The sequence below is a fragment of the Tupaia chinensis genome, unplaced genomic scaffold (assembly GCF_000334495.1).
Source record: "Tupaia chinensis unplaced genomic scaffold, TupChi_1.0 Scaffold000478_3, whole genome shotgun sequence".
Classification (NCBI taxonomy): domain Eukaryota; kingdom Metazoa; phylum Chordata; class Mammalia; order Scandentia; family Tupaiidae; genus Tupaia; species Tupaia belangeri.
Genome location: NW_006159990.1, coordinates 1,282,185 through 1,305,905, shown reverse-complemented (window position 1 = coordinate 1,305,905; position 23,721 = coordinate 1,282,185). Strand labels below are relative to the sequence as shown.

Sequence of the window (23,721 nt, the reverse complement as noted above, 5' to 3'; positions counted from 1 at the left end):
GATTAGAAATAAATCTAACGGGAACCAGCAGTTAGCGTAATGGCTATGTCGCCAGACTCCCACGTAGTCGACCGCGGTTCGTGTCCTGGACCCGGTGGCTTAAAACTCATGCCGGGCGCGTGTGCATGCGTGCCCAAGATCCCAAGAGGAGAATGGAGGAGAAGGGATTGCGGTGTGACCATCCCCCCTGGGGGGTGATTTCTCGCTTTCTGTCTCTCTGTCTCTCTCTGTCTGTCTGGCGAGCGCACGTGCCCTATAGTGAAAAACCTCTCCCAAAAAAAAGAAATAAATCTAACAAACACATAAAGACACACAAGCATAGAAAAACAATGTTCGGGTGGGCATAACTTCTCTGATGGAGAAAGCTGCAACCAGGAACCGGCCTAAGGTTTATTCTTTTAAAGGACAGAAAATAGGGCAAGAGAAAAAGGAACGCAAAGATTTTGGATGTAAATCGTTTGAAGATGCCAAGACAACTGGCACTGTATAATTTCTCTGATCTTTTTGGGGCAAAATCTGATAAACACATGTGACTTCCTTTAGCCTGATACTGCTCTGAGGTATTGGTATCCACAACAACATGCAGATACCGTTTTCCTATGCAAATGCTTTCATAGCAATGCAAATGAAGCTCACAGAAGTGCTTTTATGCATGTGTCTAAAGGTCACCATGATTGCTCAGATAGGCTGCATTCCACAGATAACAAAGAGATATACACTAGAGACAGAAGAAAAGTCATGTGTGGATATCCAGAGGCAAAAATGGACACAATATTTGAAGAATAAGAAATCACTGGAGGTGTCTGAAGCATAGACGGATTGTGTGTGTTGGAGCATCCAGAGTTGGGAAAGGGCTAGAAAGAGTAAGAAAAGTAGAGAAAGTATAAAGCGTCTTTATGCTAAGTAATTGAGTTTCATTTTTTTTTAATTGCCAGAGGGTGCATATATTCACCAAAGAGAGACAGAACAACAGAGAGAGGGAAAAAGCACCCTTCCCACCACCCCACAAAGGTGCATGGTCATACCACAACTCCTTCTCCTCCACTTCTCCATCCTTCCTGGAGTTATGACACACACATATGCACTTGGCATATTTTTCAAGCCACTGGGGTCAAGATTCAAACTGTAGTTGACCACATGAAATGCAGTTTCCTTAACCACTAGGTTCTAAGGCAAAACCCAATAATTGAGTTTTCACTTTATTTTATACTCAAAGAAGATATATTAGAAGCTTTTCATGAGGGAAAAAGATAATCAGATGAGTCTGAGGAAAATTTTTCCTGAGCATTATAATGTTTTTGAACTCTTCAGAGGAACTGCACTTATCATTAGAGAACAAAGTCATATAGCAGAAATGTGCCTGGTTGCTCAGCCATGAGGTGCAGCAGTCAAATAACATTCTGCACTTTGAAGTTCATACAGAAGATTGGTTTCCAGGTCAACCTGTACATGCCATGCACATACATACATGCTCCCAACTGGTCAGAAGGGCTGGGAGAGGATTGTGGCTTGAGTCCCTATTGAAAATGTTTCTTTCTTTGTCACTGTCTCCCTCTATTTCTCATTAAAGAGAAATTTTCTAAAAACTTAAAAGAAATATGTTTTGTAACATACTCAGTAGACTAAGAAATATTTAATGAACGGGACCAGCAGTTGGCATAATGGCTATGTTGCTGGACTCCTATGTAGTGGACCACGATTTGAGTCCTGGACCCAATGGCTTAAACTCATGCTGGGCACATGTGCATGTGTCCCCAAGATCCCAAGAAGAGAATGGAAGAGAAGGGATGTGGCATAGCCATCCCCCCCCCGGGGGGGGGTGTGATTTCTCACTTTCTGTCTCTTTGTCTCCCTCTGTCTTTCTGGCAAGTGCACACACCCTATAGCAAAAAACTCTCAAAATATTTTTAATGATATCTTCAGTTCTATGTAAGTAATATGGTCTAACAAAGATATTAGGAGATCTTAAACTAAAATTTAAAGAATGTTTCTGATGTGGAATCAATAAGACATCCTACCAAATAAACATGTTCAGAAGGCATACAGAAGAGAGAACAATTGAAACATTTGCTTTAGAATATAAGATATACTGTGTAACTATGCACTGTAGATAGTTTCTACATCTTTTATGAAGTATAATATTTTGTTCAAGAGGCTTCAAAAATGGTCTTGACTGCCCGTCAGCCACCTGCTTGCCCCTAAAGCAATGATTAAAATTAAATCCTAAACAAGAAAATGACCATAGGTAAATTCAGTTAAGTATAGTACAAATTATGATTCTTCAATCTCCGGCTCCATCCAAATTCTGTGTATCAATCACATAAGTTTCAAAGCCTTCAACATTTTGCACTGACATTTCCCAAGAGCATTTTAATATTCCTTACACTGTTCAGATTTGAATTCTTCCAAGTTCTTCCCTAAAGAAAAGCAGAAACAAATCTACTTTACAGAATCAATAAAAGATCTGAATGGTCAATTGAAATAGTCATGCAGCACTCCCAGATGAGCAAGATGTATTTATACAGGAGAATCTGCTTTGAATAAACAGATGAAAATTAAGCAAGAAAGTCCACCAGGCTTTAAATTAAAGAACAGTACACTTTTATGTGGCACAAAAGTAATGGTTATGGAGTTATTTGCATCCACTTAGTAAAACTTATAGACAATATGCTAGAGATGAAAGTAGTATTAAATATCATTTACTGTATACCCTCTATTTTAAAATTCTTAATCAATATGATTATTTTCCATAGTATTACCTATCTTGTGGGGGGGACAAAAAGCTAATCAAGTTGTACTAACTTATAATTGGCATTCAGAATAAAGGATATATGGTAATTCAACTCCCTCCAGTTACAGCACAAAGAAATAATACTTAAAAAAAAAAACATAAACATAGCACCAAAGGAAAGCCAAAAGGCAAAAATTATATTCCAACATATTCCAATCCCACCATAAGAAACTAAAACTCTCTTAAAAACTTGTAATCAGTGGTCAGAAAGTAATAAGACACATAGAGGCAGTCCTAGATATGCATGATACTAAGTTAACTGAAGTTCATGCTCATTGGTATCGTGTCCTCATTCTACAGAGTTGTATGGTAACAAGAAATTAAGAGAAAAATAAAAACAAAGAAGAAAAGGAAAAGGTGGAAAGGAGAAGAGAACAAGTGAAAAGTAGAGAAAAAAGCAACAAGCTTCAGGAGAGTGTACATTATCATCACCCTCTCCCTCCTCTTACATCTATTGTACAATAATCTTCCTTAGCAATGGATACTCTATTCTGTCAATAAGCATACCTAGGGGTTTCCTGTTAGCACATCAGTTTCCACAACTACCATCAACAATGCAAAACCTTCCCTGGATATTGTGACATCCTTCTTGATCATTGCTTTTGTTAACAAACATAATGAAAGGATAATTTACTTCTACTTATTAATCATCCACTCTTTTTTAAACTTTGGGCTGGGTAATACCATGGCAGTCAAATGCAATGCTCTGTGAGTCTGGCCCACATGAGAAGGTTCTGGGCAAACAGATTTAAAAATTAAACTTAGTATAATCAATTAAATTCTTCCCATTAACTAGTACTTATCCTGCCTTATTTAATTTTTTTTTTTTTTTTTTTTTGTAAGAGAGTGATTTTTGCTATAGGGCACATGTGCTTACCAGAGAGACAGAGCCAGAAAACAACAAATCAGTGCTCAGGGAGAATAGTCATGCCACAATTCCTTTTCCTCCATTCTTTTGGGATTTGAGGCATACTCACACGCATGCCTGGTGTGAGTTTTAAGATTCTGGGTCCAGGATTTGAGTCATGATCAACTACTTGGGAGTCCAGTGACATAATCATTACACTATCTGCTGGTTCCATTTTTTAAATATTGTATATTAAAAATGCATGGAAACATCTTATATTCTCAAAGAGTAACTATTTTGTCCTAACCTAGAGATCCACCTGGAAATGATTATTTATGATCTGCAGTAATAATCTAGTTTCATTATTTTTTACATAGAAATACAATTGATCCAACACTAATGAAAAGATTACCTTTGTCCTTCATGATTTTTAACCATCCCTCAGATTATGTTTCTACATAATCATGGATTTGTTTCCAAGATCACAATTCTATTCCATCAGTCTTAAGTGTCTAATCTTGTGTTTATACCATACTGCCAAATGTAATAACTTTATATGGCCTTGATAGGATTCAGAAAGTCTTTCTGTTATTTTCTTGCTCAAATGTGACTTGGCTTCTTTTTGGCCCCTTGCATTTATTATGTTATAGAAGTAGCTTATGAAACACTGCAAAAATAAGCTGATAAAACTTTGGTTTGCGTTTATAGTGCAAATGGAGAAGTTACAAAATAGTCTCTAAAAGACCATGAACATTGTATAAACTTCCTTTAAGTTAATTTTGTTATATTTTTTCAAAGTGTTATAGTTTTCTGTGTAGAGTGCTCATATTTTATATTTATTACAATATATTTGAGGATTTTAAATGGCATTTATATATTTTTGAATTCTACTTTATATTTATTGCTGTCTTATAGGAATACAATAGTTTTCTTATATAGACATTTATTCCTGCAACTGAAAACTCACTTAAAAATTCTAATTTATTATAGAATTTTCAAGATTTCTTTCTGCAATCAGACCATGAGTAAATAATGAAGGCTTTTGTTTGTTCCTAGTTTTTATCTGTTTCTTTTTCTCCCCTTAAAGCAAAAACTATCACTTTCAGTATAAAGCTTTAGAGAAACAGTAACTGTGGGCATGCTTTTTTTTTAGTTTTTGCTACAACTTACACTCACAGGAGAGAGAGAAAGACACAGAAAGAGGGGGAAAGTAAGAAATCTTAATCCCCGTCAGGGGTGATGGGCCATGCCCCAAGCCATCACTTCCATTCTCCTTTCAGGATTTTGGACATACACACACACACACACACACGCATACGCACAGCAGGATTTTCAGTTCCCCAGGTTTGGGACCCAGACCACACAGTTGTTCATGTGGGATCCAGTCATCTAAATCTACACATTACCTGATGGCCCAGCATTCCCCTTTTTCTAATCTCACAGTAAAATTTACCAATATTCGCAATTAAATATAATGTTTACTATGGCTTTTTAAAGTCACATTAAGGAAATTCCTTTTATGCTAAAGAGTCTTAAATCATGAATTGAAGTCAAATTTGATTGTCTGAACTTTTTTTTATGTTCTTTGTGAAAAGATATTGTATCTAGATATAGATTTATAAGTTGACTTCTCATTGCTTTCAGCAACTCAAATACATCCTTTGCCTAGGTTCCTCTTCATTTCTTTTTCTGTTGAGAGAAAACAAACTCTGCAATTTCTTGTTACTCTGAAAATAATATTTTTAAGTCTGTTTCTAAGATTTTTTAGTAGTTTTATCCTTATGTGCTCATGCATGTGTGGACGAGTTATGGTTAACGTTCTAGATGCCCACATGGAGGCCGTGGAGGCTTGAAAAATCATGTGAGGCACTTCCTAAAATCCCAAGAGGAGATTAGAGGAGAAGGGACTTAGTATGGCCAACCCTTCCACACGCAGGGGGGTGATTTCTCACTTTCCTTCTCATCTTCCCTCTCTCTCTAGTGAGTGCAAGCAAGCACCTATGGCAAAAAAACGTAAAAATAAATAAATAAATATAGCTTGAATATTTTTATTACTTTTAATTTTCACTCTATTATATATATTTCTTACTTTCCTAAGGTTCTTTTCATTCTATTTCTCACCACATTTACTTTTGTATATTTTTCTGTTTCCTGAATTATCTCACACAGAATTTTTGCTAAACTTTCCTTTCATGTTCTTAACTTCAGTTATTGTATATTTCTAGCCTAGAATTTTCATATCATTCTTTTTTATTGTTTTTAATTCTCCACTTAAAATTTTGTATCTGTATTTTATCTATTCCCTTGAACTTATTAAGGATTGTTTAATGTTCTATGTCTTCTATGTTTAATATCTGCAGCTTTCTATGTATATGTTTATATTATTTGTTTATATTCCCTTGTCTCATTCTGTACATGGTCATTTTTGTTCCATCCTGTATAGATAACCTTATAAAAGTAATCTAGGCCTAGGATAATATTTTCTTCCTCCAGACAAGATATGCATTAAGTAGAGTGCTTAGCTAGGGACATGAGTGATCAAGATTATTGTATTATTAAATTTAGGAAGTGTGGTAATTCGAACGTGGGCTTCTGTTTCTGAAAGAATCGTTTACTTCTCATTTACCATTATTCCTAGGGTACAGCTCTTTGAAAATATTACCTACACTCTGTTGGGTTTACTAGGCTTACATTAGAGGTTCATGGACTCCAATCTTTTTCCTCTTAGTCCTTCAAAGTTGTCAAAAAGTGCTGTTCAGATTCTGATTCCAATTATTTTCTCTTCCTGAATATGCAGATGCTCCTGTGGGGAAGAAAAAACCTCCAAATATCTAACTCATCTGTGTTTTCCTTCTTCTTCTGGATATTGCCCATTGATTTTTCACTGCCTTAATTCTCTGATTCATCTAAGGATAATTTAAATGTATGTTGTTCACAGCTGAGTCATGGTTTGAATGATATCAGTTGCTTTTATTAGAATATAAATTCATTGGGAATTTCAGTTTGGGAAAATATATTTCCTTCTAGTGCATTAGTTTGTTCAATTTATATTAATCTGTTTTAAATTTGCTGATCTTAACTTTGCTGTGTCCAGTCTGCTGATAAGTCCATCCATAGGAGTCTTCATTTCAAATACTGTATTTTTAAGTTCTAAAATTTCATTTCATACTTTTTTAGTTCTTCCAGTTCCCTGCTAAATTCATTAATGTTTACTCATTCTGCTTATTTCATTCCAAATATTTAATGTAATTATAATAGTTTATTTTTTATTATAAATCATATTTTTTCTCCTTTTTTTTAATCATAGTTTTGCTGCCAGGCATTAGAATAAGAGACATAGGTACACTGTTTTTTGTTTTTGTTTTTATTCCCCTGAATATGTGATCATTTCTTGCCACATGGCTAGGACGGGGGGCTGATCTTTTATTTTTTTAATGAGTTAGAGATACTGCAGTATTAAATTAACTTGATCTCTGGTTTCAAATGGTATTAAAGAAATTTATCTTTGCCTTTCAGCCTCAACTTTTAACTGAAGCTGTTGATAATTTGTTAAGATGTAAACTGAGATTGGTTGCAGATATAGTCATTTCTAGATCATCCTTGGAATATCTTTGTCTTCTGGAAAGTTTATCACACATATTTATTTTTATTTGTGGTTAAAATGCATCTTCTTATTTTTGACAAAGTACAATAGTTTACTATTTTTCTTTTCTCCATCTGCCTTTTTAATTAAATAACTGATTTTGCTTCATTTATTTTATTTATATTTATATTTTTAGAGCTTTCTATGGAAAATTTAACAAGTTTAAAGAGTTATTATTAAGAATTAAATTGGGGACCAGCAGTTGGCATAATGACTATGTTGCTGGACTCCCATGTGGTCGACTGCAGTGCAAATCCCAGACCTGGTGGCTTAAACTCACGCTGGGTGCATGTGCATGCATACCCAAGATCCTGAGGGGAGAATGGAGAAGGGATTGTAGCATGGGTATCCCTCCTGGGAGGTCATTTCTCACTTTTGTCTCTGTTTTTCTGGTGAGCGCACACACCCTATAGTAAAAACCTCTCAAAAAAAAAGAAAAAGGAATTAAATTTCAAAATTAAAATTAAATGTGAAAAATGCTTACTGTTACTCAGCTATACTATTTGGGAAGAAAAGAAAATAAGAATCAACAATCAGTTCCTCCCTCAAACATTATTTCGCCTGATATATTAATGCTATCTTGTATTTTTTTTAACCCCACTAATTGTTGTTGCTTTTCATATAGACAATGTTTATTTTTTTAATTTTATTTATTTATTTATTTATTATAAGCTGATAAAACTTTGGTTTGCGTTTATAGTGCAAATGGAGAAGTTACAAAATAGTCTCTAAAAGACCATGAACATTGTATAAACTTCCTTTAAGTTAATTTTGTTATATTTTTTCAAAGTGTTATAGTTTTCTGTGTAGAGTGCTCATATTTTATATTTATTACAATATATTTGAGGATTTTAAATGGCATTTATATATTTTTGAATTCTACTTTATATTTATTGCTGTCTTATAGGAATACAATAGTTTTCTTATATAGACATTTATTCCTGCAACTGAAAACTCACTTAAAAATTCTAATTTATTATAGAATTTTCAAGATTTCTTTCTGCAATCAGACCATGAGTAAATAATGAAGGCTTTTGTTTGTTCCTAGTTTTTATCTGTTTCTTTTTCTCCCCTTAAAGCAAAAACTATCACTTTCAGTATAAAGCTTTAGAGAAACAGTAACTGTGGGCATGCTTTTTTTTTAGTTTTTGCTACAACTTACACTCACAGGAGAGAGAGAAAGACACAGAAAGAGGGGGAAAGTAAGAAATCTTAATCCCCGTCAGGGGTGATGGGCCATGCCCCAAGCCATCACTTCCATTCTCCTTTCAGGATTTTGGACATACACACACACACACACACACGCATACGCACAGCAGGATTTTCAGTTCCCCAGGTTTGGGACCCAGACCACACAGTTGTTCATGTGGGATCCAGTCATCTAAATCTACACATTACCTGATGGCCCAGCATTCCCCTTTTTCTAATCTCACAGTAAAATTTACCAATATTCGCAATTAAATATAATGTTTACTATGGCTTTTTAAAGTCACATTAAGGAAATTCCTTTTATGCTAAAGAGTCTTAAATCATGAATTGAAGTCAAATTTGATTGTCTGAACTTTTTTTTATGTTCTTTGTGAAAAGATATTGTATCTAGATATAGATTTATAAGTTGACTTCTCATTGCTTTCAGCAACTCAAATACATCCTTTGCCTAGGTTCCTCTTCATTTCTTTTTCTGTTGAGAGAAAACAAACTCTGCAATTTCTTGTTACTCTGAAAATAATATTTTTAAGTCTGTTTCTAAGATTTTTTAGTAGTTTTATCCTTATGTGCTCATGCATGTGTGGACGAGTTATGGTTAACGTTCTAGATGCCCACATGGAGGCCCTGGAGGCTTGAAAAATCATGTGAGGCACTTCCTAAAATCCCAAGAGGAGATTAGAGGAGAAGGGACTTAGTATGGCCAACCCTTCCACACGCAGGGGGGTGATTTCTCACTTTCCTTCTCATCTTCCCTCTCTCTCTAGTGAGTGCAAGCAAGCACCTATGGCAAAAAAACGTAAAAATAAATAAATAAATATAGCTTGAATATTTTTATTACTTTTAATTTTCACTCTATTATATATATTTCTTACTTTCCTAAGGTTCTTTTCATTCTATTTCTCACCACATTTACTTTTGTATATTTTTCTGTTTCCTGAATTATCTCACACAGAATTTTTGCTAAACTTTCCTTTCATGTTCTTAACTTCAGTTATTGTATATTTCTAGCCTAGAATTTTCATATCATTCTTTTTTATTGTTTTTAATTCTCCACTTAAAATTTTGTATCTGTATTTTATCTATTCCCTTGAACTTATTAAGGATTGTTTAATGTTCTATGTCTTCTATGTTTAATATCTGCAGCTTTCTATGTATATGTTTATATTATTTGTTTATATTCCCTTGTCTCATTCTGTACATGGTCATTTTTGTTCCATCCTGTATAGATAACCTTATAAAAGTAATCTAGGCCTAGGATAATATTTTCTTCCTCCAGACAAGATATGCATTAAGTAGAGTGCTTAGCTAGGGACATGAGTGATCAAGATTATTGTATTATTAAATTTAGGAAGTGTGGTAATTCGAACGTGGGCTTCTGTTTCTGAAAGAATCGTTTACTTCTCATTTACCATTATTCCTAGGGTACAGCTCTTTGAAAATATTACCTACACTCTGTTGGGTTTACTAGGCTTACATTAGAGGTTCATGGACTCCAATCTTTTTCCTCTTAGTCCTTCAAAGTTGTCAAAAAGTGCTGTTCAGATTCTGATTCCAATTATTTTCTCTTCCTGAATATGCAGATGCTCCTGTGGGGAAGAAAAAACCTCCAAATATCTAACTCATCTGTGTTTTCCTTCTTCTTCTGGATATTGCCCATTGATTTTTCACTGCCTTAATTCTCTGATTCATCTAAGGATAATTTAAATGTATGTTGTTCACAGCTGAGTCATGGTTTGAATGATATCAGTTGCTTTTATTAGAATATAAATTCATTGGGAATTTCAGTTTGGGAAAATATATTTCCTTCTAGTGCATTAGTTTGTTCAATTTATATTAATCTGTTTTAAATTTGCTGATCTTAACTTTGCTGTGTCCAGTCTGCTGATAAGTCCATCCATAGGAGTCTTCATTTCAAATACTGTATTTTTAAGTTCTAAAATTTCATTTCATACTTTTTTAGTTCTTCCAGTTCCCTGCTAAATTCATTAATGTTTACTCATGCTGCTTATTTCATTCCAAATATTTAATGTAATTATAATAGTTTATTTTTTATTATAAATCATATTTTTTCTCCTTTTTTTTAATCATAGTTTTGCTGCCAGGCATTAGAATAAGAGACATAGGTACACTGTTTTTTGTTTTTGTTTTTATTCCCCTGAATATGTGATCATTTCTTGCCACATGGCTAGGAGGAGGGGCTGATCTTTTATTTTTTTAATGAGTTAGAGATACTGCAGTATTAAATTAACTTGATCTCTGGTTTCAAATGGTATTAAAGAAATTTATCTTTGCCTTTCAGCCTCAACTTTTAACTGAAGCTGTTGATAATTTGTTAAGATGTAAACTGAGATTGGTTGCAGATATAGTCATTTCTAGATCATCCTTGGAATATCTTTGTCTTCTGGAAAGTTTATCACACATATTTATTTTTATTTGTGGTTAAAATGCATCTTCTTATTTTTGACAAAGTACAATAGTTTACTATTTTTCTTTTCTCCATCTGCCTTTTTAATTAAATAACTGATTTTGCTTCATTTATTTTATTTATATTTATATTTTTAGAGCTTTCTATGGAAAATTTAACAAGTTTAAAGAGTTATTATTAAGAATTAAATTGGGGACCAGCAGTTGGCATAATGACTATGTTGCTGGACTCCCATGTGGTCGACTGCAGTGCAAATCCCAGACCTGGTGGCTTAAACTCACGCTGGGTGCATGTGCATGCATACCCAAGATCCTGAGGGGAGAATGGAGAAGGGATTGTAGCATGGGTATCCCTCCTGGGAGGTCATTTCTCACTTTTGTCTCTGTTTTTCTGGTGAGCGCACACACCCTATAGTAAAAACCTCTCAAAAAAAAAGAAAAAGGAATTAAATTTCAAAATTAAAATTAAATGTGAAAAATGCTTACTGTTACTCAGCTATACTATTTGGGAAGAAAAGAAAATAAGAATCAACAATCAGTTCCTCCCTCAAACATTATTTCGCCTGATATATTAATGCTATCTTGTATTTTTTTTTAACCCCACTAATTGTTGTTGCTTTTCATATAGACAATGTTTATTTTTTTAATTTTATTTATTTATTTATTTATTTATTTATTCTTTTTTTTGAGAGGTTTTTGCTTTAGGGTGCATGCGCTCGCCAGACAGAGAGAGACACAGAGACCCAGGGGGGATGGCCATGCAGCAGTCCCTTCTCCTCCATTCTCCTCTCGGGATCTTGGGCACGCATGCACACGCGCCCGGCATGAGTTTTAAGCCACCGGGTCTGGGACGCAAACCACGGTCGACTCCGTGGGAGTCCAGTGACATAGCCATTACGCTAACTGCTGGTCCCTGGACGATGTTTATTTATATAACTGCAAAGTAGCAAATGTCTTTGCTTTTCATTTTTTTCTTTACCTTCCTTTTCTTCAATCTTCCTTTGGAAGAGTTCCTTGTTAAATTTTTTTCTAGCTCATCCTGTAGAATTGCCCTTCATGAGAGTCTTTTGGTTATAAACATAGTTTTTGTCAACCTAAATATTTTTAAATTTTATTTTATTCCTTAAATTCAGCTTCATTGAGTATATGCATCTAAGATTTACTTATTTACTTTTTGCTTTATTTCACTTTGTTCCAGTTTTGCTTGTTGCAGTTGAGAAATTATCTACAAATCTAATTGTAGGTGTTTTGAACAGAATGTGTTTTTTTGTTTGTTTTTAATGTCCTTAAGATCTTTGTCCCTGGAAGATGACACCTGTACTATGATGTGTTTGTTTGCTGTTATGACACCAGAAATTTGTTTTGGTTTTTGAATCTGCATTTATGTCTTTCATTATTCTTATATATTTATTATATTTCCATCCTTTGTATATTTTTAATTTCCTCTATTATTCTCTTCTGGAATTCTGTAAGAACTTAGGTCAGACATCTTTACTTTGTCTTCCAAATCTTTCAAGTTTATTTTATATTTCTTATCTCTTTCTCTCTGCTATATTTAGCAGTAGTTCTTCAAATACACCCTACTTTATTAATTTTCCCTTTAATTCTAATATGTATTTTAATTCTTAAAATTTAATCTATTGGTTCCTTTACATATTTGCCTAACCATTTTTTCTATTGTCTTAAATTTTTTCATATAAAATGTCCTCTGTTATATCTGTCAACATAGCAAACAGTTATTTTACATTTTGTATCTGTTATTTCTCACTTAGAAATGTTTTGCTTGTGTTGCTTTTTTTCCCTTTGTTGGATTTCACTCAAGCTATTTGATTTCTTGGTTTATATCTATTTGTTCAATATTTGTTTATTTAATTGTGAGCTCATGCTCAATGAAAATGTGTATGTAAGATTTTTTTTTGATGTGTTGCATTCTTTCATAGAGACTTTTCTTGTGTTTAAGTCAGGAACCTAGGTACTACCAACCTGTTCCATTTTAAACTGTCTTTTATACTAAAATCTAAGGGTTTTAGACCTTATAGTCAGTATAAGTTCAAGCTGTAAATAGTTAAACATCAAGGCCATCATGGCTCAGAGACACCCTCAGGACACATGGCTCCTTCTGAAACTTAACCTTTTTAGTTTCCTGCCTTGTAATTATACCATGAACCGTTATGCAAAATCCCACAATGACTCTTTCTATCCCCCAAATACATTCACTTTTTAAGTCCTCCTTCATCTTGATTCCAATTCAGAATCTTAACATATCTCACATAAATTAGGCTACCATTACCTTTAACTTAAATATCTCGTTCATCCTTCTCTGATTCCTAGATTCATTCTCCTCAAACTGGAGTCAATCTTCAGCTTCTCAGAATTCCAAGAGTTCATCCATGGTTGGCCCATCTGTTACTTGCTCTCTTATTCTCTACCTCTCTGTCTGAATGTGTAAGTGTATGTGTGTTTGTACACATATATATAAAACATATAACTTAATGTATACATGTATTATACATTCCACATAGTTATTTGTCTTATTTTTGGTTTGGTTTATGTACTTTATTCTTATAATTTCTTTAATATATTTTTAAACATAAAACATTTTTATATAGAAAACACAATGTTTATTGATTAAATAGTGAAAAAATAAGCTTCTCATTGATTTCCCTGTCTATGTTATATCAACTTTCTTAAACCCGTCTATCACTATTTCTAAATTAATTTTCATAAATCTCAACTCTAAACATGCCACATACCCATGATTATATTTTTCTATAGGAAAAATTATTCAATACTAGCTTCAAAGTTAAGCCATTGATGGCTTTGCCCTTGTTTCCTTTTTGAAATTTGCCTTCCCAATATTTATCTTCTCACGCTTAGAATAAGTTACTTACTGTTTTCTATACATGCATCACGTATACAAATATAAGTACCTTTCCCAGTTCTGTTGCTGTATCTCAAATGTCCATCCATACATCTCCAAGAAAAGACTGGCTAAAATTCTCAGTTTCTGAAAGATGTAGCTTTGAAACCCTAGATCCAGCATTTACTTGACCCTTACCTCTCTAAGTTATGGTTTCCTTATTAACCAAATGAAGATAATAATATGAGTCTTCCTTAGTGAACCATTGAAAGATGAAAAAAGATAATCCACACAAAACAGTTAACATAGTACCTTGCATTTAGAAAACAAATGAATTAGATGTCACTGTTAGTATTTCTTTTTTAAATATATATTTATTTATTTAATTTTATTTATTATTATTATTATTTTTTAATTTGACCAGAGAGAGATGGTGGGGGGTGGGGGGAGTGAAAAAGCAAGTCACCAGGTCCGGAACTTGAATCGCAGTCAGTCACGTGGGAGTCCAGCACCTCAACCATCACATCACTTGCCGGCCCCCATTGTTCGTATTTCCAGTATTCCCCCAATGGTGGTAGAAACTGTTCTTCACCCTCTTCCACATCCATTCTGCCCTGTGATCCAGAGGTCAGGAACTTGCTGCTGCTGCTGCTACCAAAACCACCACAGCTGTCTCTCACAGCCAAAAACAAAACAAAACCGAACTGAACTGGACCCTAGAAAAACGAATCTAGACCTTCTAAATGGGTAGAAATTGCTCACCTCTCTATGACCCAGATTTCCATCATCAACAGTAGTTGGAATAAGTCATTTATTTCACGTCTGACTTTCAATTTTCACACAGATTTCTAATGAACAGAGCCAAATTTGCAACCTGGATACTCTCTCTATGAAGGCCCAGGAAATGCTTTTAGCTCTCTGACTCATCCAACTATGAGGAGAATGAAAGTTGGGGAAAATAGTTCATAATGCCTACACCAAGATTGTTTCAAACAGTACTTCTCCAAGACATTTCTGGTTTGTTCTTACTGGAAAATAATTGTCCTTTCTCTCTAAGTCATGGTTTTTGCATCTCTCTGGATAATAGAACTACCTGAAAGTTGAAAAGTACTTATGGTTCAGTCTTTATTCCCAGAAATTCTGATTTGATTGGTTTGAGGTCGGGGTACACTGTGAAAATTGCTTAAAATTCTACCGTGTACACAAGATTTTAGAAGCTCTGCTCTAAATTCTTATAACATTTTATTCCTTTTATTACTTCCTAGCTTTTATTTAGTTATTTATAAAAATCTCTTTACTCTTCCCTAGAGTATAAGCTATCCACAGATGAGATGTGATTCTAATCTATTTTTATGTCCTTTGCAACATGTAGCAGATTACTTTGCAAATGACGTGTTTATCATATGCATGAATAAGTGAACGATGTGTGATGCCTTGCAGACAAAAGCACGTTGAAAAGGTACCAGGCATGGAATCTAGTCATTGCCTCTTTCCTGCCTCACATGCTCTCTTGGGAGTCTGTCCATGCTGCTCAGCATAGCAAACATGTGCATACATGTGCATACATGTTTTGCTCACATTAGCCTTCTCATCAGTAACTCACATAAAATATAACTACATGAGATTTTGATTGGTTTTAGAAATGAGACCTAAGAAACAGTATGACCAACTGTAGAAGCTATCAGGTTGTCAGAAAAGACATGACGTATTTTTTCTATGTAAAATTGCATCACGACTTTTCTGAAAACCCGATATTACCAATGAACGCATATCTTTGTAGGTGCAAGTCTAAAAAGATAAAGAGAGGAACTGAAAAATTAAAGCTAAATCTTTTCATTCCATTGTATTTCTGAGCTATTTTTTCCATATGCTGTTCAATATATCAGTGCACCTCTAAATGAATCTTTTAAAATCCCAATATGTAAGGATAAAAATTCTGGGCTTAAAAAAAATGTATCTATTACAGATAACTTTGAAAGATTGACAAGAATGTCTAGGTGATGTACGTCAAGTGAATGACTAAGTTTTTCACATGAAAGAAAGAAAAGAGCCAGACAAGCACCTTCCGCAGAGTCACACCACAGTCTACCTCCCCACCCAGCCTTCCCAGTCAGTGAGTCACTGAGTTTAGACCTAGAAAAGCTGACTGCTACCCAACTGGTGTAATATTAATAACTCTTATGACTTACAATTATAAATCAGTTTTTCTCAACGGTTTTAAATCTTTGAAAGCAAATATTTCTCAGTATCTTTGACAAATTAATACTCAGATGGAGATCCCTGAAATAAGAATCACATAGTGTTCACCCTCTTTCCTGCAGCTGTACCTGTTAGGGAAAAATTAAAAACAAGACATTTCGCTTGCTTTTCGGGACACAGTTATTCTCTGAGTATTTAACAAAATTGGTGTAAAGGATAAAGAAAGAAAGAAAGTACAGAATGATGTTTAGAATTAAATAAGGTGATAAAAAATGATCTGATTGGGAAAATTTTACTCTTACCTCTTCTGCCTTCTTCCACATTTGGAACTGCTTAGGTTCAAGGTTTAAATAGTTCTTGAAAAATATTTAGAATTTTGGGACCAGCAGATGGCTTAATGGTTAGGTTGGTGGACTCTCACATTGCTGACTGTGGTTCAAGTCTTCAATCCAGAGGCTTGAGCCTCATACTGGGCCATGCGTGCATGTGTGCCCAAAATTCTGAAAGGAGAGTGGAGGAGAAAGGATTGGGGTATGGCCATCCCCTTGGGGAGGATGATCTTTTTCTTTCTGTCTTTCTCTGTCTCTCTGGTGAGCACACGCTTCCTATGAAGGGGAAAAAAAAAAGCTCTTAAAAAAAAAAGGCTTTAAAGTTTCAAGGTCTTTCTTTATTTAGAATGTACCCAAGTGAAAATCCATTCCCAGACTCACCATTGCCCAACTTCAGAGAAGGTCCTGTGCCATTCTCTCACTTGTCCCCTTCCTCAGTAAACCAAGGCTAAGGTGGATCCTTCTTTCTCAACAGATTTCTAACAGCTTAACTTCCTGAAGCTTTCCTAGAAGTTTTTTTTTTCCTCACTCTTCTTTCTACTAGTTTCCTAAGAATTTTATATAATCCTAATAGGATGGGTATCATGTATATTCTTATAACGTCTCTATTTTTAAGAGACTATTTGGATGTATGCATATCTCCATAGTTAAGTGACTGACTTTGTGAAAACAAGTATTGAATTTTTTAATGTACTTTTTCAACCAAAAAGAAGAGAATAAACATTTCATTTGTCTCCTTCAAATAAAATGCTCTAAGTTAGGAGCTAAGCCAAGAGAATGTAGACTTCTTGAGGACAGGGAGTTTAATATCATGAGTAAATTTTTAATAAATGTTGACCTAGACTAAATGCCTATTGTCACAGTATAGTCCTACAAATGGGAAATACCAGGTTTGGCAAAATGGGCTGATTCTGCTATCACCCTATCCAACTCCTTCATCTCGTTTTTACAAAACAGAATGGAATAAGTAACTTTCTTCTGTTGAGAAATGAAGAAATGCAGTCCATTTTGTTAGAGCCTTCTATGGAGGAAGACCTACTATGTGGTAGGGTGGGAGTAGGGGAAGGATCATCTGGTCTTGTACTTACATTTAGACTTCTGACTTCTCACTATGTGAGATGCAGGTACTGTAATGTGCTTAAAATGTTGTTTAAAACAAACAATTCAAATACTATCAGCTTTGTAATCCCTTTGTTGTTTCTTTAATTTCTAATATACTAAAAGCCTTACAAAATGGAAGTACTCTGAGCCTTCCTAACCTTTGAGAAGCCATTCTTCATGATTTGGATGTACATCTAAAACTAATAATAGTAATAATGAAAATGACTTTTTCCATATTAAATGACAAACATACTTTATTTTACTATTAAGGGATACATACTTGACCTCTATAAACGTGAATAAAAACTTTATTTTAAAACCTTTCAAAGGAATTGAATCTATTTTCCTGCTGTGTCTAAGATCTGGTAACCTTTTGAGCATATTTGTATTTACTAAGAAGGGACAGTTCTGTGGAATTAATCAAATAGGGAATTCAATGTTCCTTGTAGATAATTTTGGTCATGTTTCATTGTGAACTTTCTAGTCTGGATTTTCGTCTTTCCTGGGAAAAGAGCCACATGTTCCAAATCCTCAGTCTTTTCTCTTATTAGGAAAAACAATATAACAAAACTGGGGTCAGGCAAGGTGGCCCAGCAGTAATCCAATGCTCTGTGATGCTGAGGTCACATGCATAGGTCCAGGTCTCGTGCCTACAGATTTCCTTGTACTCATGGGCTTCATGCACACCTTCCCATAACCCAAGCTGGCTGAGGTTCTGAGACAGCCCTAACTGGGGTAGGACTGCCACATGGGGCTACTGCTGGCGGTGTCTCTGTGTATGTGTGTGTGCTTGTCCTCCTCTCTCATGGAAGAAGCAAATAAAAATAAACATATATATAAATATATAATATTTATATATACAGAGTTAATGATAATCTGTTTTCAATAAAACACTCTGCTAGAAACTTCATCACTGAAGTTATGAGAAGGCAAAATGCGTGAGGGACAGCAGTTCAAATGTAACAAATACAAACATGTCCAAAATGCTATCAAAAACATCCTGATCTTGGGAACCAGCAGTTAGCGTAATGGCTATGTCGCTGGACTCCCACGTAGTCGACCGCGGTTCGTGTCCCGGACCCGGTGGCTTAAAACTCACGCCGGGCGCGTGTGCGTGCGTGCCCAAGATCCCGAGAGGAGAATGGAGGAGAAGGGATTGCGGCGTGACCATCCCCCTGGGGGGTGATTTCTCGCTTTCTGTCTCTATGTCTCTCTCTGTCTGTCTGGCGAGCGCACACGCCCTACAGTGAAAATCTCTCCAAAAAAAAAAAAATCCTGATCTTCTAACTTTACTGAAAATTAAACAACATTTCTGGGGTGGAAAATTAGAAAATACCTACGGTATAGCCAATATATTACTGTAAACCCAGAAATGACCAATCCCATTTTTCAACCAAGATCAGTGCCCCTGTTTTTGGTAACAATGAAAAATTCATGACCAATGCCTAATTAAAACCTTCAGACATCTACATGTTTTATTCCTTACTGGTTTTCCTAAATTTACAAAATAATCCTAATGCTTATCCTGGATTTGGCTTGTTTCAGATCCGTTTTTGAGTCTGTCAGTTGCTGCTATTAGTCATGCTGTACATGAGCTGGTTTAGCCTGAAAGCCTGAAGAAGCCTATTGTCATTTCCTACCACTGAGGGTTTCCTGGGCATTTCCACAATACATTTGTGCAATTTCTTAACAGTAGTCAGCAGGACACAGAACTTGGACCGAATTCTGCCTGCTGAGGAGTTTTATTTGACCAGTTCGGTATGGGATGTTCAAATGGAGATGCCTAGGAAAGTAAACCAGCAGAAAACAGAGCTTTGGGTATTAGACTATTTAAGGTGACTGAAGTCACAGGAAGAGGGTGTCCCAAGAGAGTATATGGTACAGGAAGACCTTAGGATTAAGTACAGAGTTCTTACTAAGTTCCCAATAAAGCGTTGAGGGCTAAAAGAATAAACTAGAAAATGATAATGTACTTGATTACTAATATCTATTTAAGTTAGAGAAAAACAAAAACAACTTGTTATTTCCATTGAAGTCTGCCACCAGGACTCTCCAGCAACGTCGTAAGTGATGACAGCTAACAAAAGTCCTGGCAACAGTTCATGTTTATATCTTCGAGGTGAAGATACATTATTATATTTTATATTTATTATATTTTCATTCCACATTAGCTCATGATGCATACAAGATGTTTTCCCACAATCTGGCTTCTGGCTCAATGCATTTTTTTTTATCAAAACACACAGGAACTGCCAAAATGAGAGAGTAGCTTTCACTAAATCATTCCAAGTACTACTGTCATTTTAAGGATATTTTCCTAAATCGGTGGATTTTTGCTTAAGGAAATATAAATTCATAGGGAACCAGCAGTTAGTGTAATGGCTATGTCGCTGGACTCCCACATAGTCGACCGTGGTTCGCGTCCCGGACCCGGTGGCTTAAAACTCACGCCGGGCACGTGTGCGTGCATGCCCAAGATCCCAAGAGGAGAATGGAGGAGAAGGGCTTGCGGCGGGACCCCCCACAAAAACAACTTGTTATTTCCATTGAAGTCTGCCACCAGGACTCTCCAGCAACGTCGTAAGTGATGACAGCTAACAAAAGTCCTGGCAACAGTTCATGTTTATATCTTCGAGGTGAAGATACATTATTATATTTTATATTTATTATATTTTCATTCCACATTAGCTCATGATGCATACAAGATGTTTTCCCACAATCTGGCTTCTGGCTCAATGCATTTTTTTTTATCAAAACACACAGGAACTGCCAAAATGAGAGAGTAGCTTTCACTAAATCATTCCAAGTACTACTGTCATTTTAAGGATATTTTCCTAAATCGGTGGATTTTTGCTTAAGGAAATATAAATTCATAGGGAACCAGCAGTTAGTGTAATGGCTATGTCGCTGGACTCCCACATAGTCGACCGTGGTTCGCGTCCCAGACCTGGTAGCTTAAAACTCACGCCGAGCACGTGTGCGTGCATGCCCAAGATCCCAAGAGGAGAATGGAGGAGAAGGGATTGCGGCGTGACCACCCCCCCCGGGGGGTGATTTCTTGCTTTCTGTCTCTATGTCTCTCTCTGTCTGTCTGGCAAGCACCTGCACTCTATAGCGAAAAAAACCTCTCCAAAAAAGAAATATAAATTCATTTAAGTACTTGATTCACTTTGTATTGAAGCTTCATCACTCATCACATAGGCAAAATTTTGCTCTTATATATAAGAATCATTTTCTTATTTACACAGGATCAAGCTAAAATGACAACAGCTCAATTCGATTGTCAATACTGCACAGCGTCGCTTCTTGGGAAGAAGTATGTACTAAAAGATGATAATCCATACTGTGTGTCCTGTTACGATCGTATCTTTTCTAACTATTGTGAGGAGTGCAAAGAACCAATTGAATCAGATTCCAAGGTAGGTTTTGCCTCAGTTCACAGTATCACTACATATGAGCAGCAGATAAATGCCTCTTTTCATTTAACGTCGATTTTAACACTGTTTCTCTGCTACTGTATATAAGGATCTCAAAAGTTACCGTCAATAAAGCTCAAGCCACTACCCTTAGCACTGTGAAATGTAATGTGTACTTCAGTTCTTACATAACCGTGTGGGTGAGCTTAAAATGCTAAAGGTGAAAGAGACTAAGCCATATGCCCAAAGTTACACAGATGAAATCTTCAGTTATTTCTGAAACAACCAAGGTATAAATAAATATATAAATAAAGGGAAGTGTAAAGATTCAAAATCTGTGTTTTCTGACTCAAAACACAGCTTTGCCTCCACAAAACCCCGTCGAGGGCTGATAACCCTCTCACATGTTGCCCACTCCTCCAACAAGGCTCATTATTTTGTCCCTTCCTTCTTCCCTCCTTCCTTTTCTTCCTTCTTTTTATCTTTGCTTTAGTTAGGTGGTATTACTTTTTGTTTTGCTTAAGCCACAAAGAATAAAAGGATATTAAAACCTGAAAATTAAAAAAACAAAAGTTATTCCATGAAAAAGCTCTTTTGTAGTTTATTAAAGGAAGGTAGTTTTGAAGAAATAGCATAGTCAGCCTTTAGTGACCAACCAAGAAAGCCCCAGGCTGTAGCTCTTAATTACACCAGAGAGCCTCCTCTCTATAGGTAACGGTATCAATAACAAAGTTACCTCGAGCTACCAGCACAACCTACTGGCACTAGAGTCCCAAGAGTGTTCAGTTTTGTCTTATAAAATGGCCTGTTTTGTCGCAAACACATTTAATTACCTTCTTTACTGTCTCAAAGGATCTTTGTTACAAAGACCGGCACTGGCATGAAGGATGCTTCAAGTGCACCAAATGCAATCACTCTTTGGTGGAAAAGCCGTTTGCTGCCAAGGATGAGCGCCTGCTGTGCACGGAGTGCTATTCTAATGAATGCTCCTCTAAGTGCTTCCACTGCAAGAGGACCATCATGCCTGGTAAGACCTCACAAGAGCCCCAGCCTCTAAATGACATTGCATCCTTTTCCTCAAGTTCCTACCCGAGAAGAGGGCAGCTGTTCGCAAAACCCTGGTTTTGAGAAAGACATCTTTTTTCCACTCTCTTGATCTCATTCAGAGTACTTCAAAAACAAAAAGAGTGTTCAGTCTCTGTTCTTGAACAGGTAAATTACATTACACTGTGTATTTTCATAAAACCTAATTCACACAAACCTTTTTTTAGCAGAGCCTGAGCCATGGAAGAAAGATAAAATTTATACACTAACGCTGCACCAATCAACCTGTCCTAAGGCATAACCACTGTCCTCAGAAAGAACAGTTAATCACAGGAGACTGAGGCCAACCAGCATTCCGTAGTTGGACACAGACTGGCGAGAGGTTCAGTCATTGTTTTCTCTCTTGGGGAGGAGAATGGTCCATGTGAATTAGTCTATGTTTGGCAAACACCAATTCTCTATATTTTGATCCTCTGTGGACAGCAGTGTGAAGAACACGTTCATTTTCTCCCCCTCAAATTCTTTTATGGATTCAAGGGTATTCTAGAAGACTATAACCAACAACATAAATCTCAGTAGTTGTGCCCTGAGCATTCCTAATATCCTTGTAATGATTATTAAGGCTCAACTTCTCTAAACTACAGCCATTCAGAGTCTCCACCTAAAGTATCTTAATATTTCCAATTGTAGCTTGTGCAGGACTAGAGTTTCCAGTGAATGAGTGATTTATCAGCAACATGGCTGAACCCTTTTATCCCTTTTTTTCCCCTCAATGAACATTTCTGAAGCTTACAGAATGGTAGTTTTTCTAAAAGGACAATTAGCTTATCACCTTACCTTTTAAAAAATACATGTTTTTTGGGGTTTTTTTTTGTTTTTTTTAGAGGTTTTCGCTATAGGGCGCATGCGCTCGCCAGACAGACAGAGAGAGACAGAGAGACAGAAAGTGAGAAATCACCCCCCAGGGGGGATGGCCACACCGCAATCCCTTCTCCTCCATTCTCCTCTCGGGATCTTGGGCATGCACGTGCACACGCGCCCGGCGTGAGTTTTAAGTCACCGGGTCCAGGATGCGAACTGCGGTCAACTACGTGGGAGTCCAGCAACATAGCCATTACGCTAACTACTGGTCCCTAAAATACATGTTTTAAGTAACTAGATAAATAGTTGTTTAAAGAAAATAAAATCATGCTTATGTGTACTAATGGGTTCTTTCTTTTGGAGTACAGGTTCCCGAAAAATGGAATTTAAAGGAAACTACTGGCACGAAACCTGCTTTGTGTGTGAGCACTGCAGACAACCAATAGGAACAAAGCCTTTGATCTCCAAAGAGAGTGGCAATTATTGTGTACCATGTTTTGAGAAGGAGTTTGCTCACTACTGCAACTTTTGTAAGAAGGTAATTTTCCAAAGAGGTTGAGGCTTGTGGAACCTTCCAGACCACTGCTTTTTTACCTGTGTTGTGCCTGGAATAAATCAATGCTATCATGTTATACCTGTTTCTACACATTCATGTCAGTTTTGAATCCCAACATGTCCAAGACCTATAGCTATCACAATGAGTAATTTTATTAGCCATAAAATTCCACAGAGAGGAACCAGCAGATGGCGTAAGGGCTATGTCAGTGGACTCCGATGTAGTCGACTGCAGTTCAAGTGTATCTGAACCCAGTGGCTTAAACTCACGCCGGGCGCGTGTGCGTGCGTGCTCAAGATCCCGAGAGGAAAAGGGAGGAGAAGGGACTGTGGTGTGGCCATCTCCCCCAGGGGGTGCTTTCTGTCTTCTGTCTCTCTCTGTCTTTCTGGCGAGCACACGCACCCTATAGCACAAAAAAAAAAAAAAAAAAAAAACCAAAAG

General features: G+C 36.0%; 1 protein-coding gene across 4 annotated transcripts in view; it reads left to right on the top strand.

Annotated features, from left to right (window-relative positions):
- FHL5 (four and a half LIM domains 5) overlaps positions 1-23,721 on the top strand; it is a 58,898-nt gene that overhangs the window by 19,198 nt on the left and 15,979 nt on the right. For all 4 annotated transcript variants that reach the window (XM_006156104.2, XM_006156103.2, XM_006156102.2 and 1 more), the window contains 3 exons: positions 20,652-20,822; positions 21,672-21,846; positions 23,093-23,262. In XM_006156104.2, coding sequence (XP_006156166.1) covers positions 20,664-20,822; positions 21,672-21,846; positions 23,093-23,262 — 504 coding nt within the window. In that variant the 5' untranslated portion in view covers positions 20,652-20,663. The remainder of the gene's footprint in view (positions 1-20,651; positions 20,823-21,671; positions 21,847-23,092; positions 23,263-23,721) is intronic.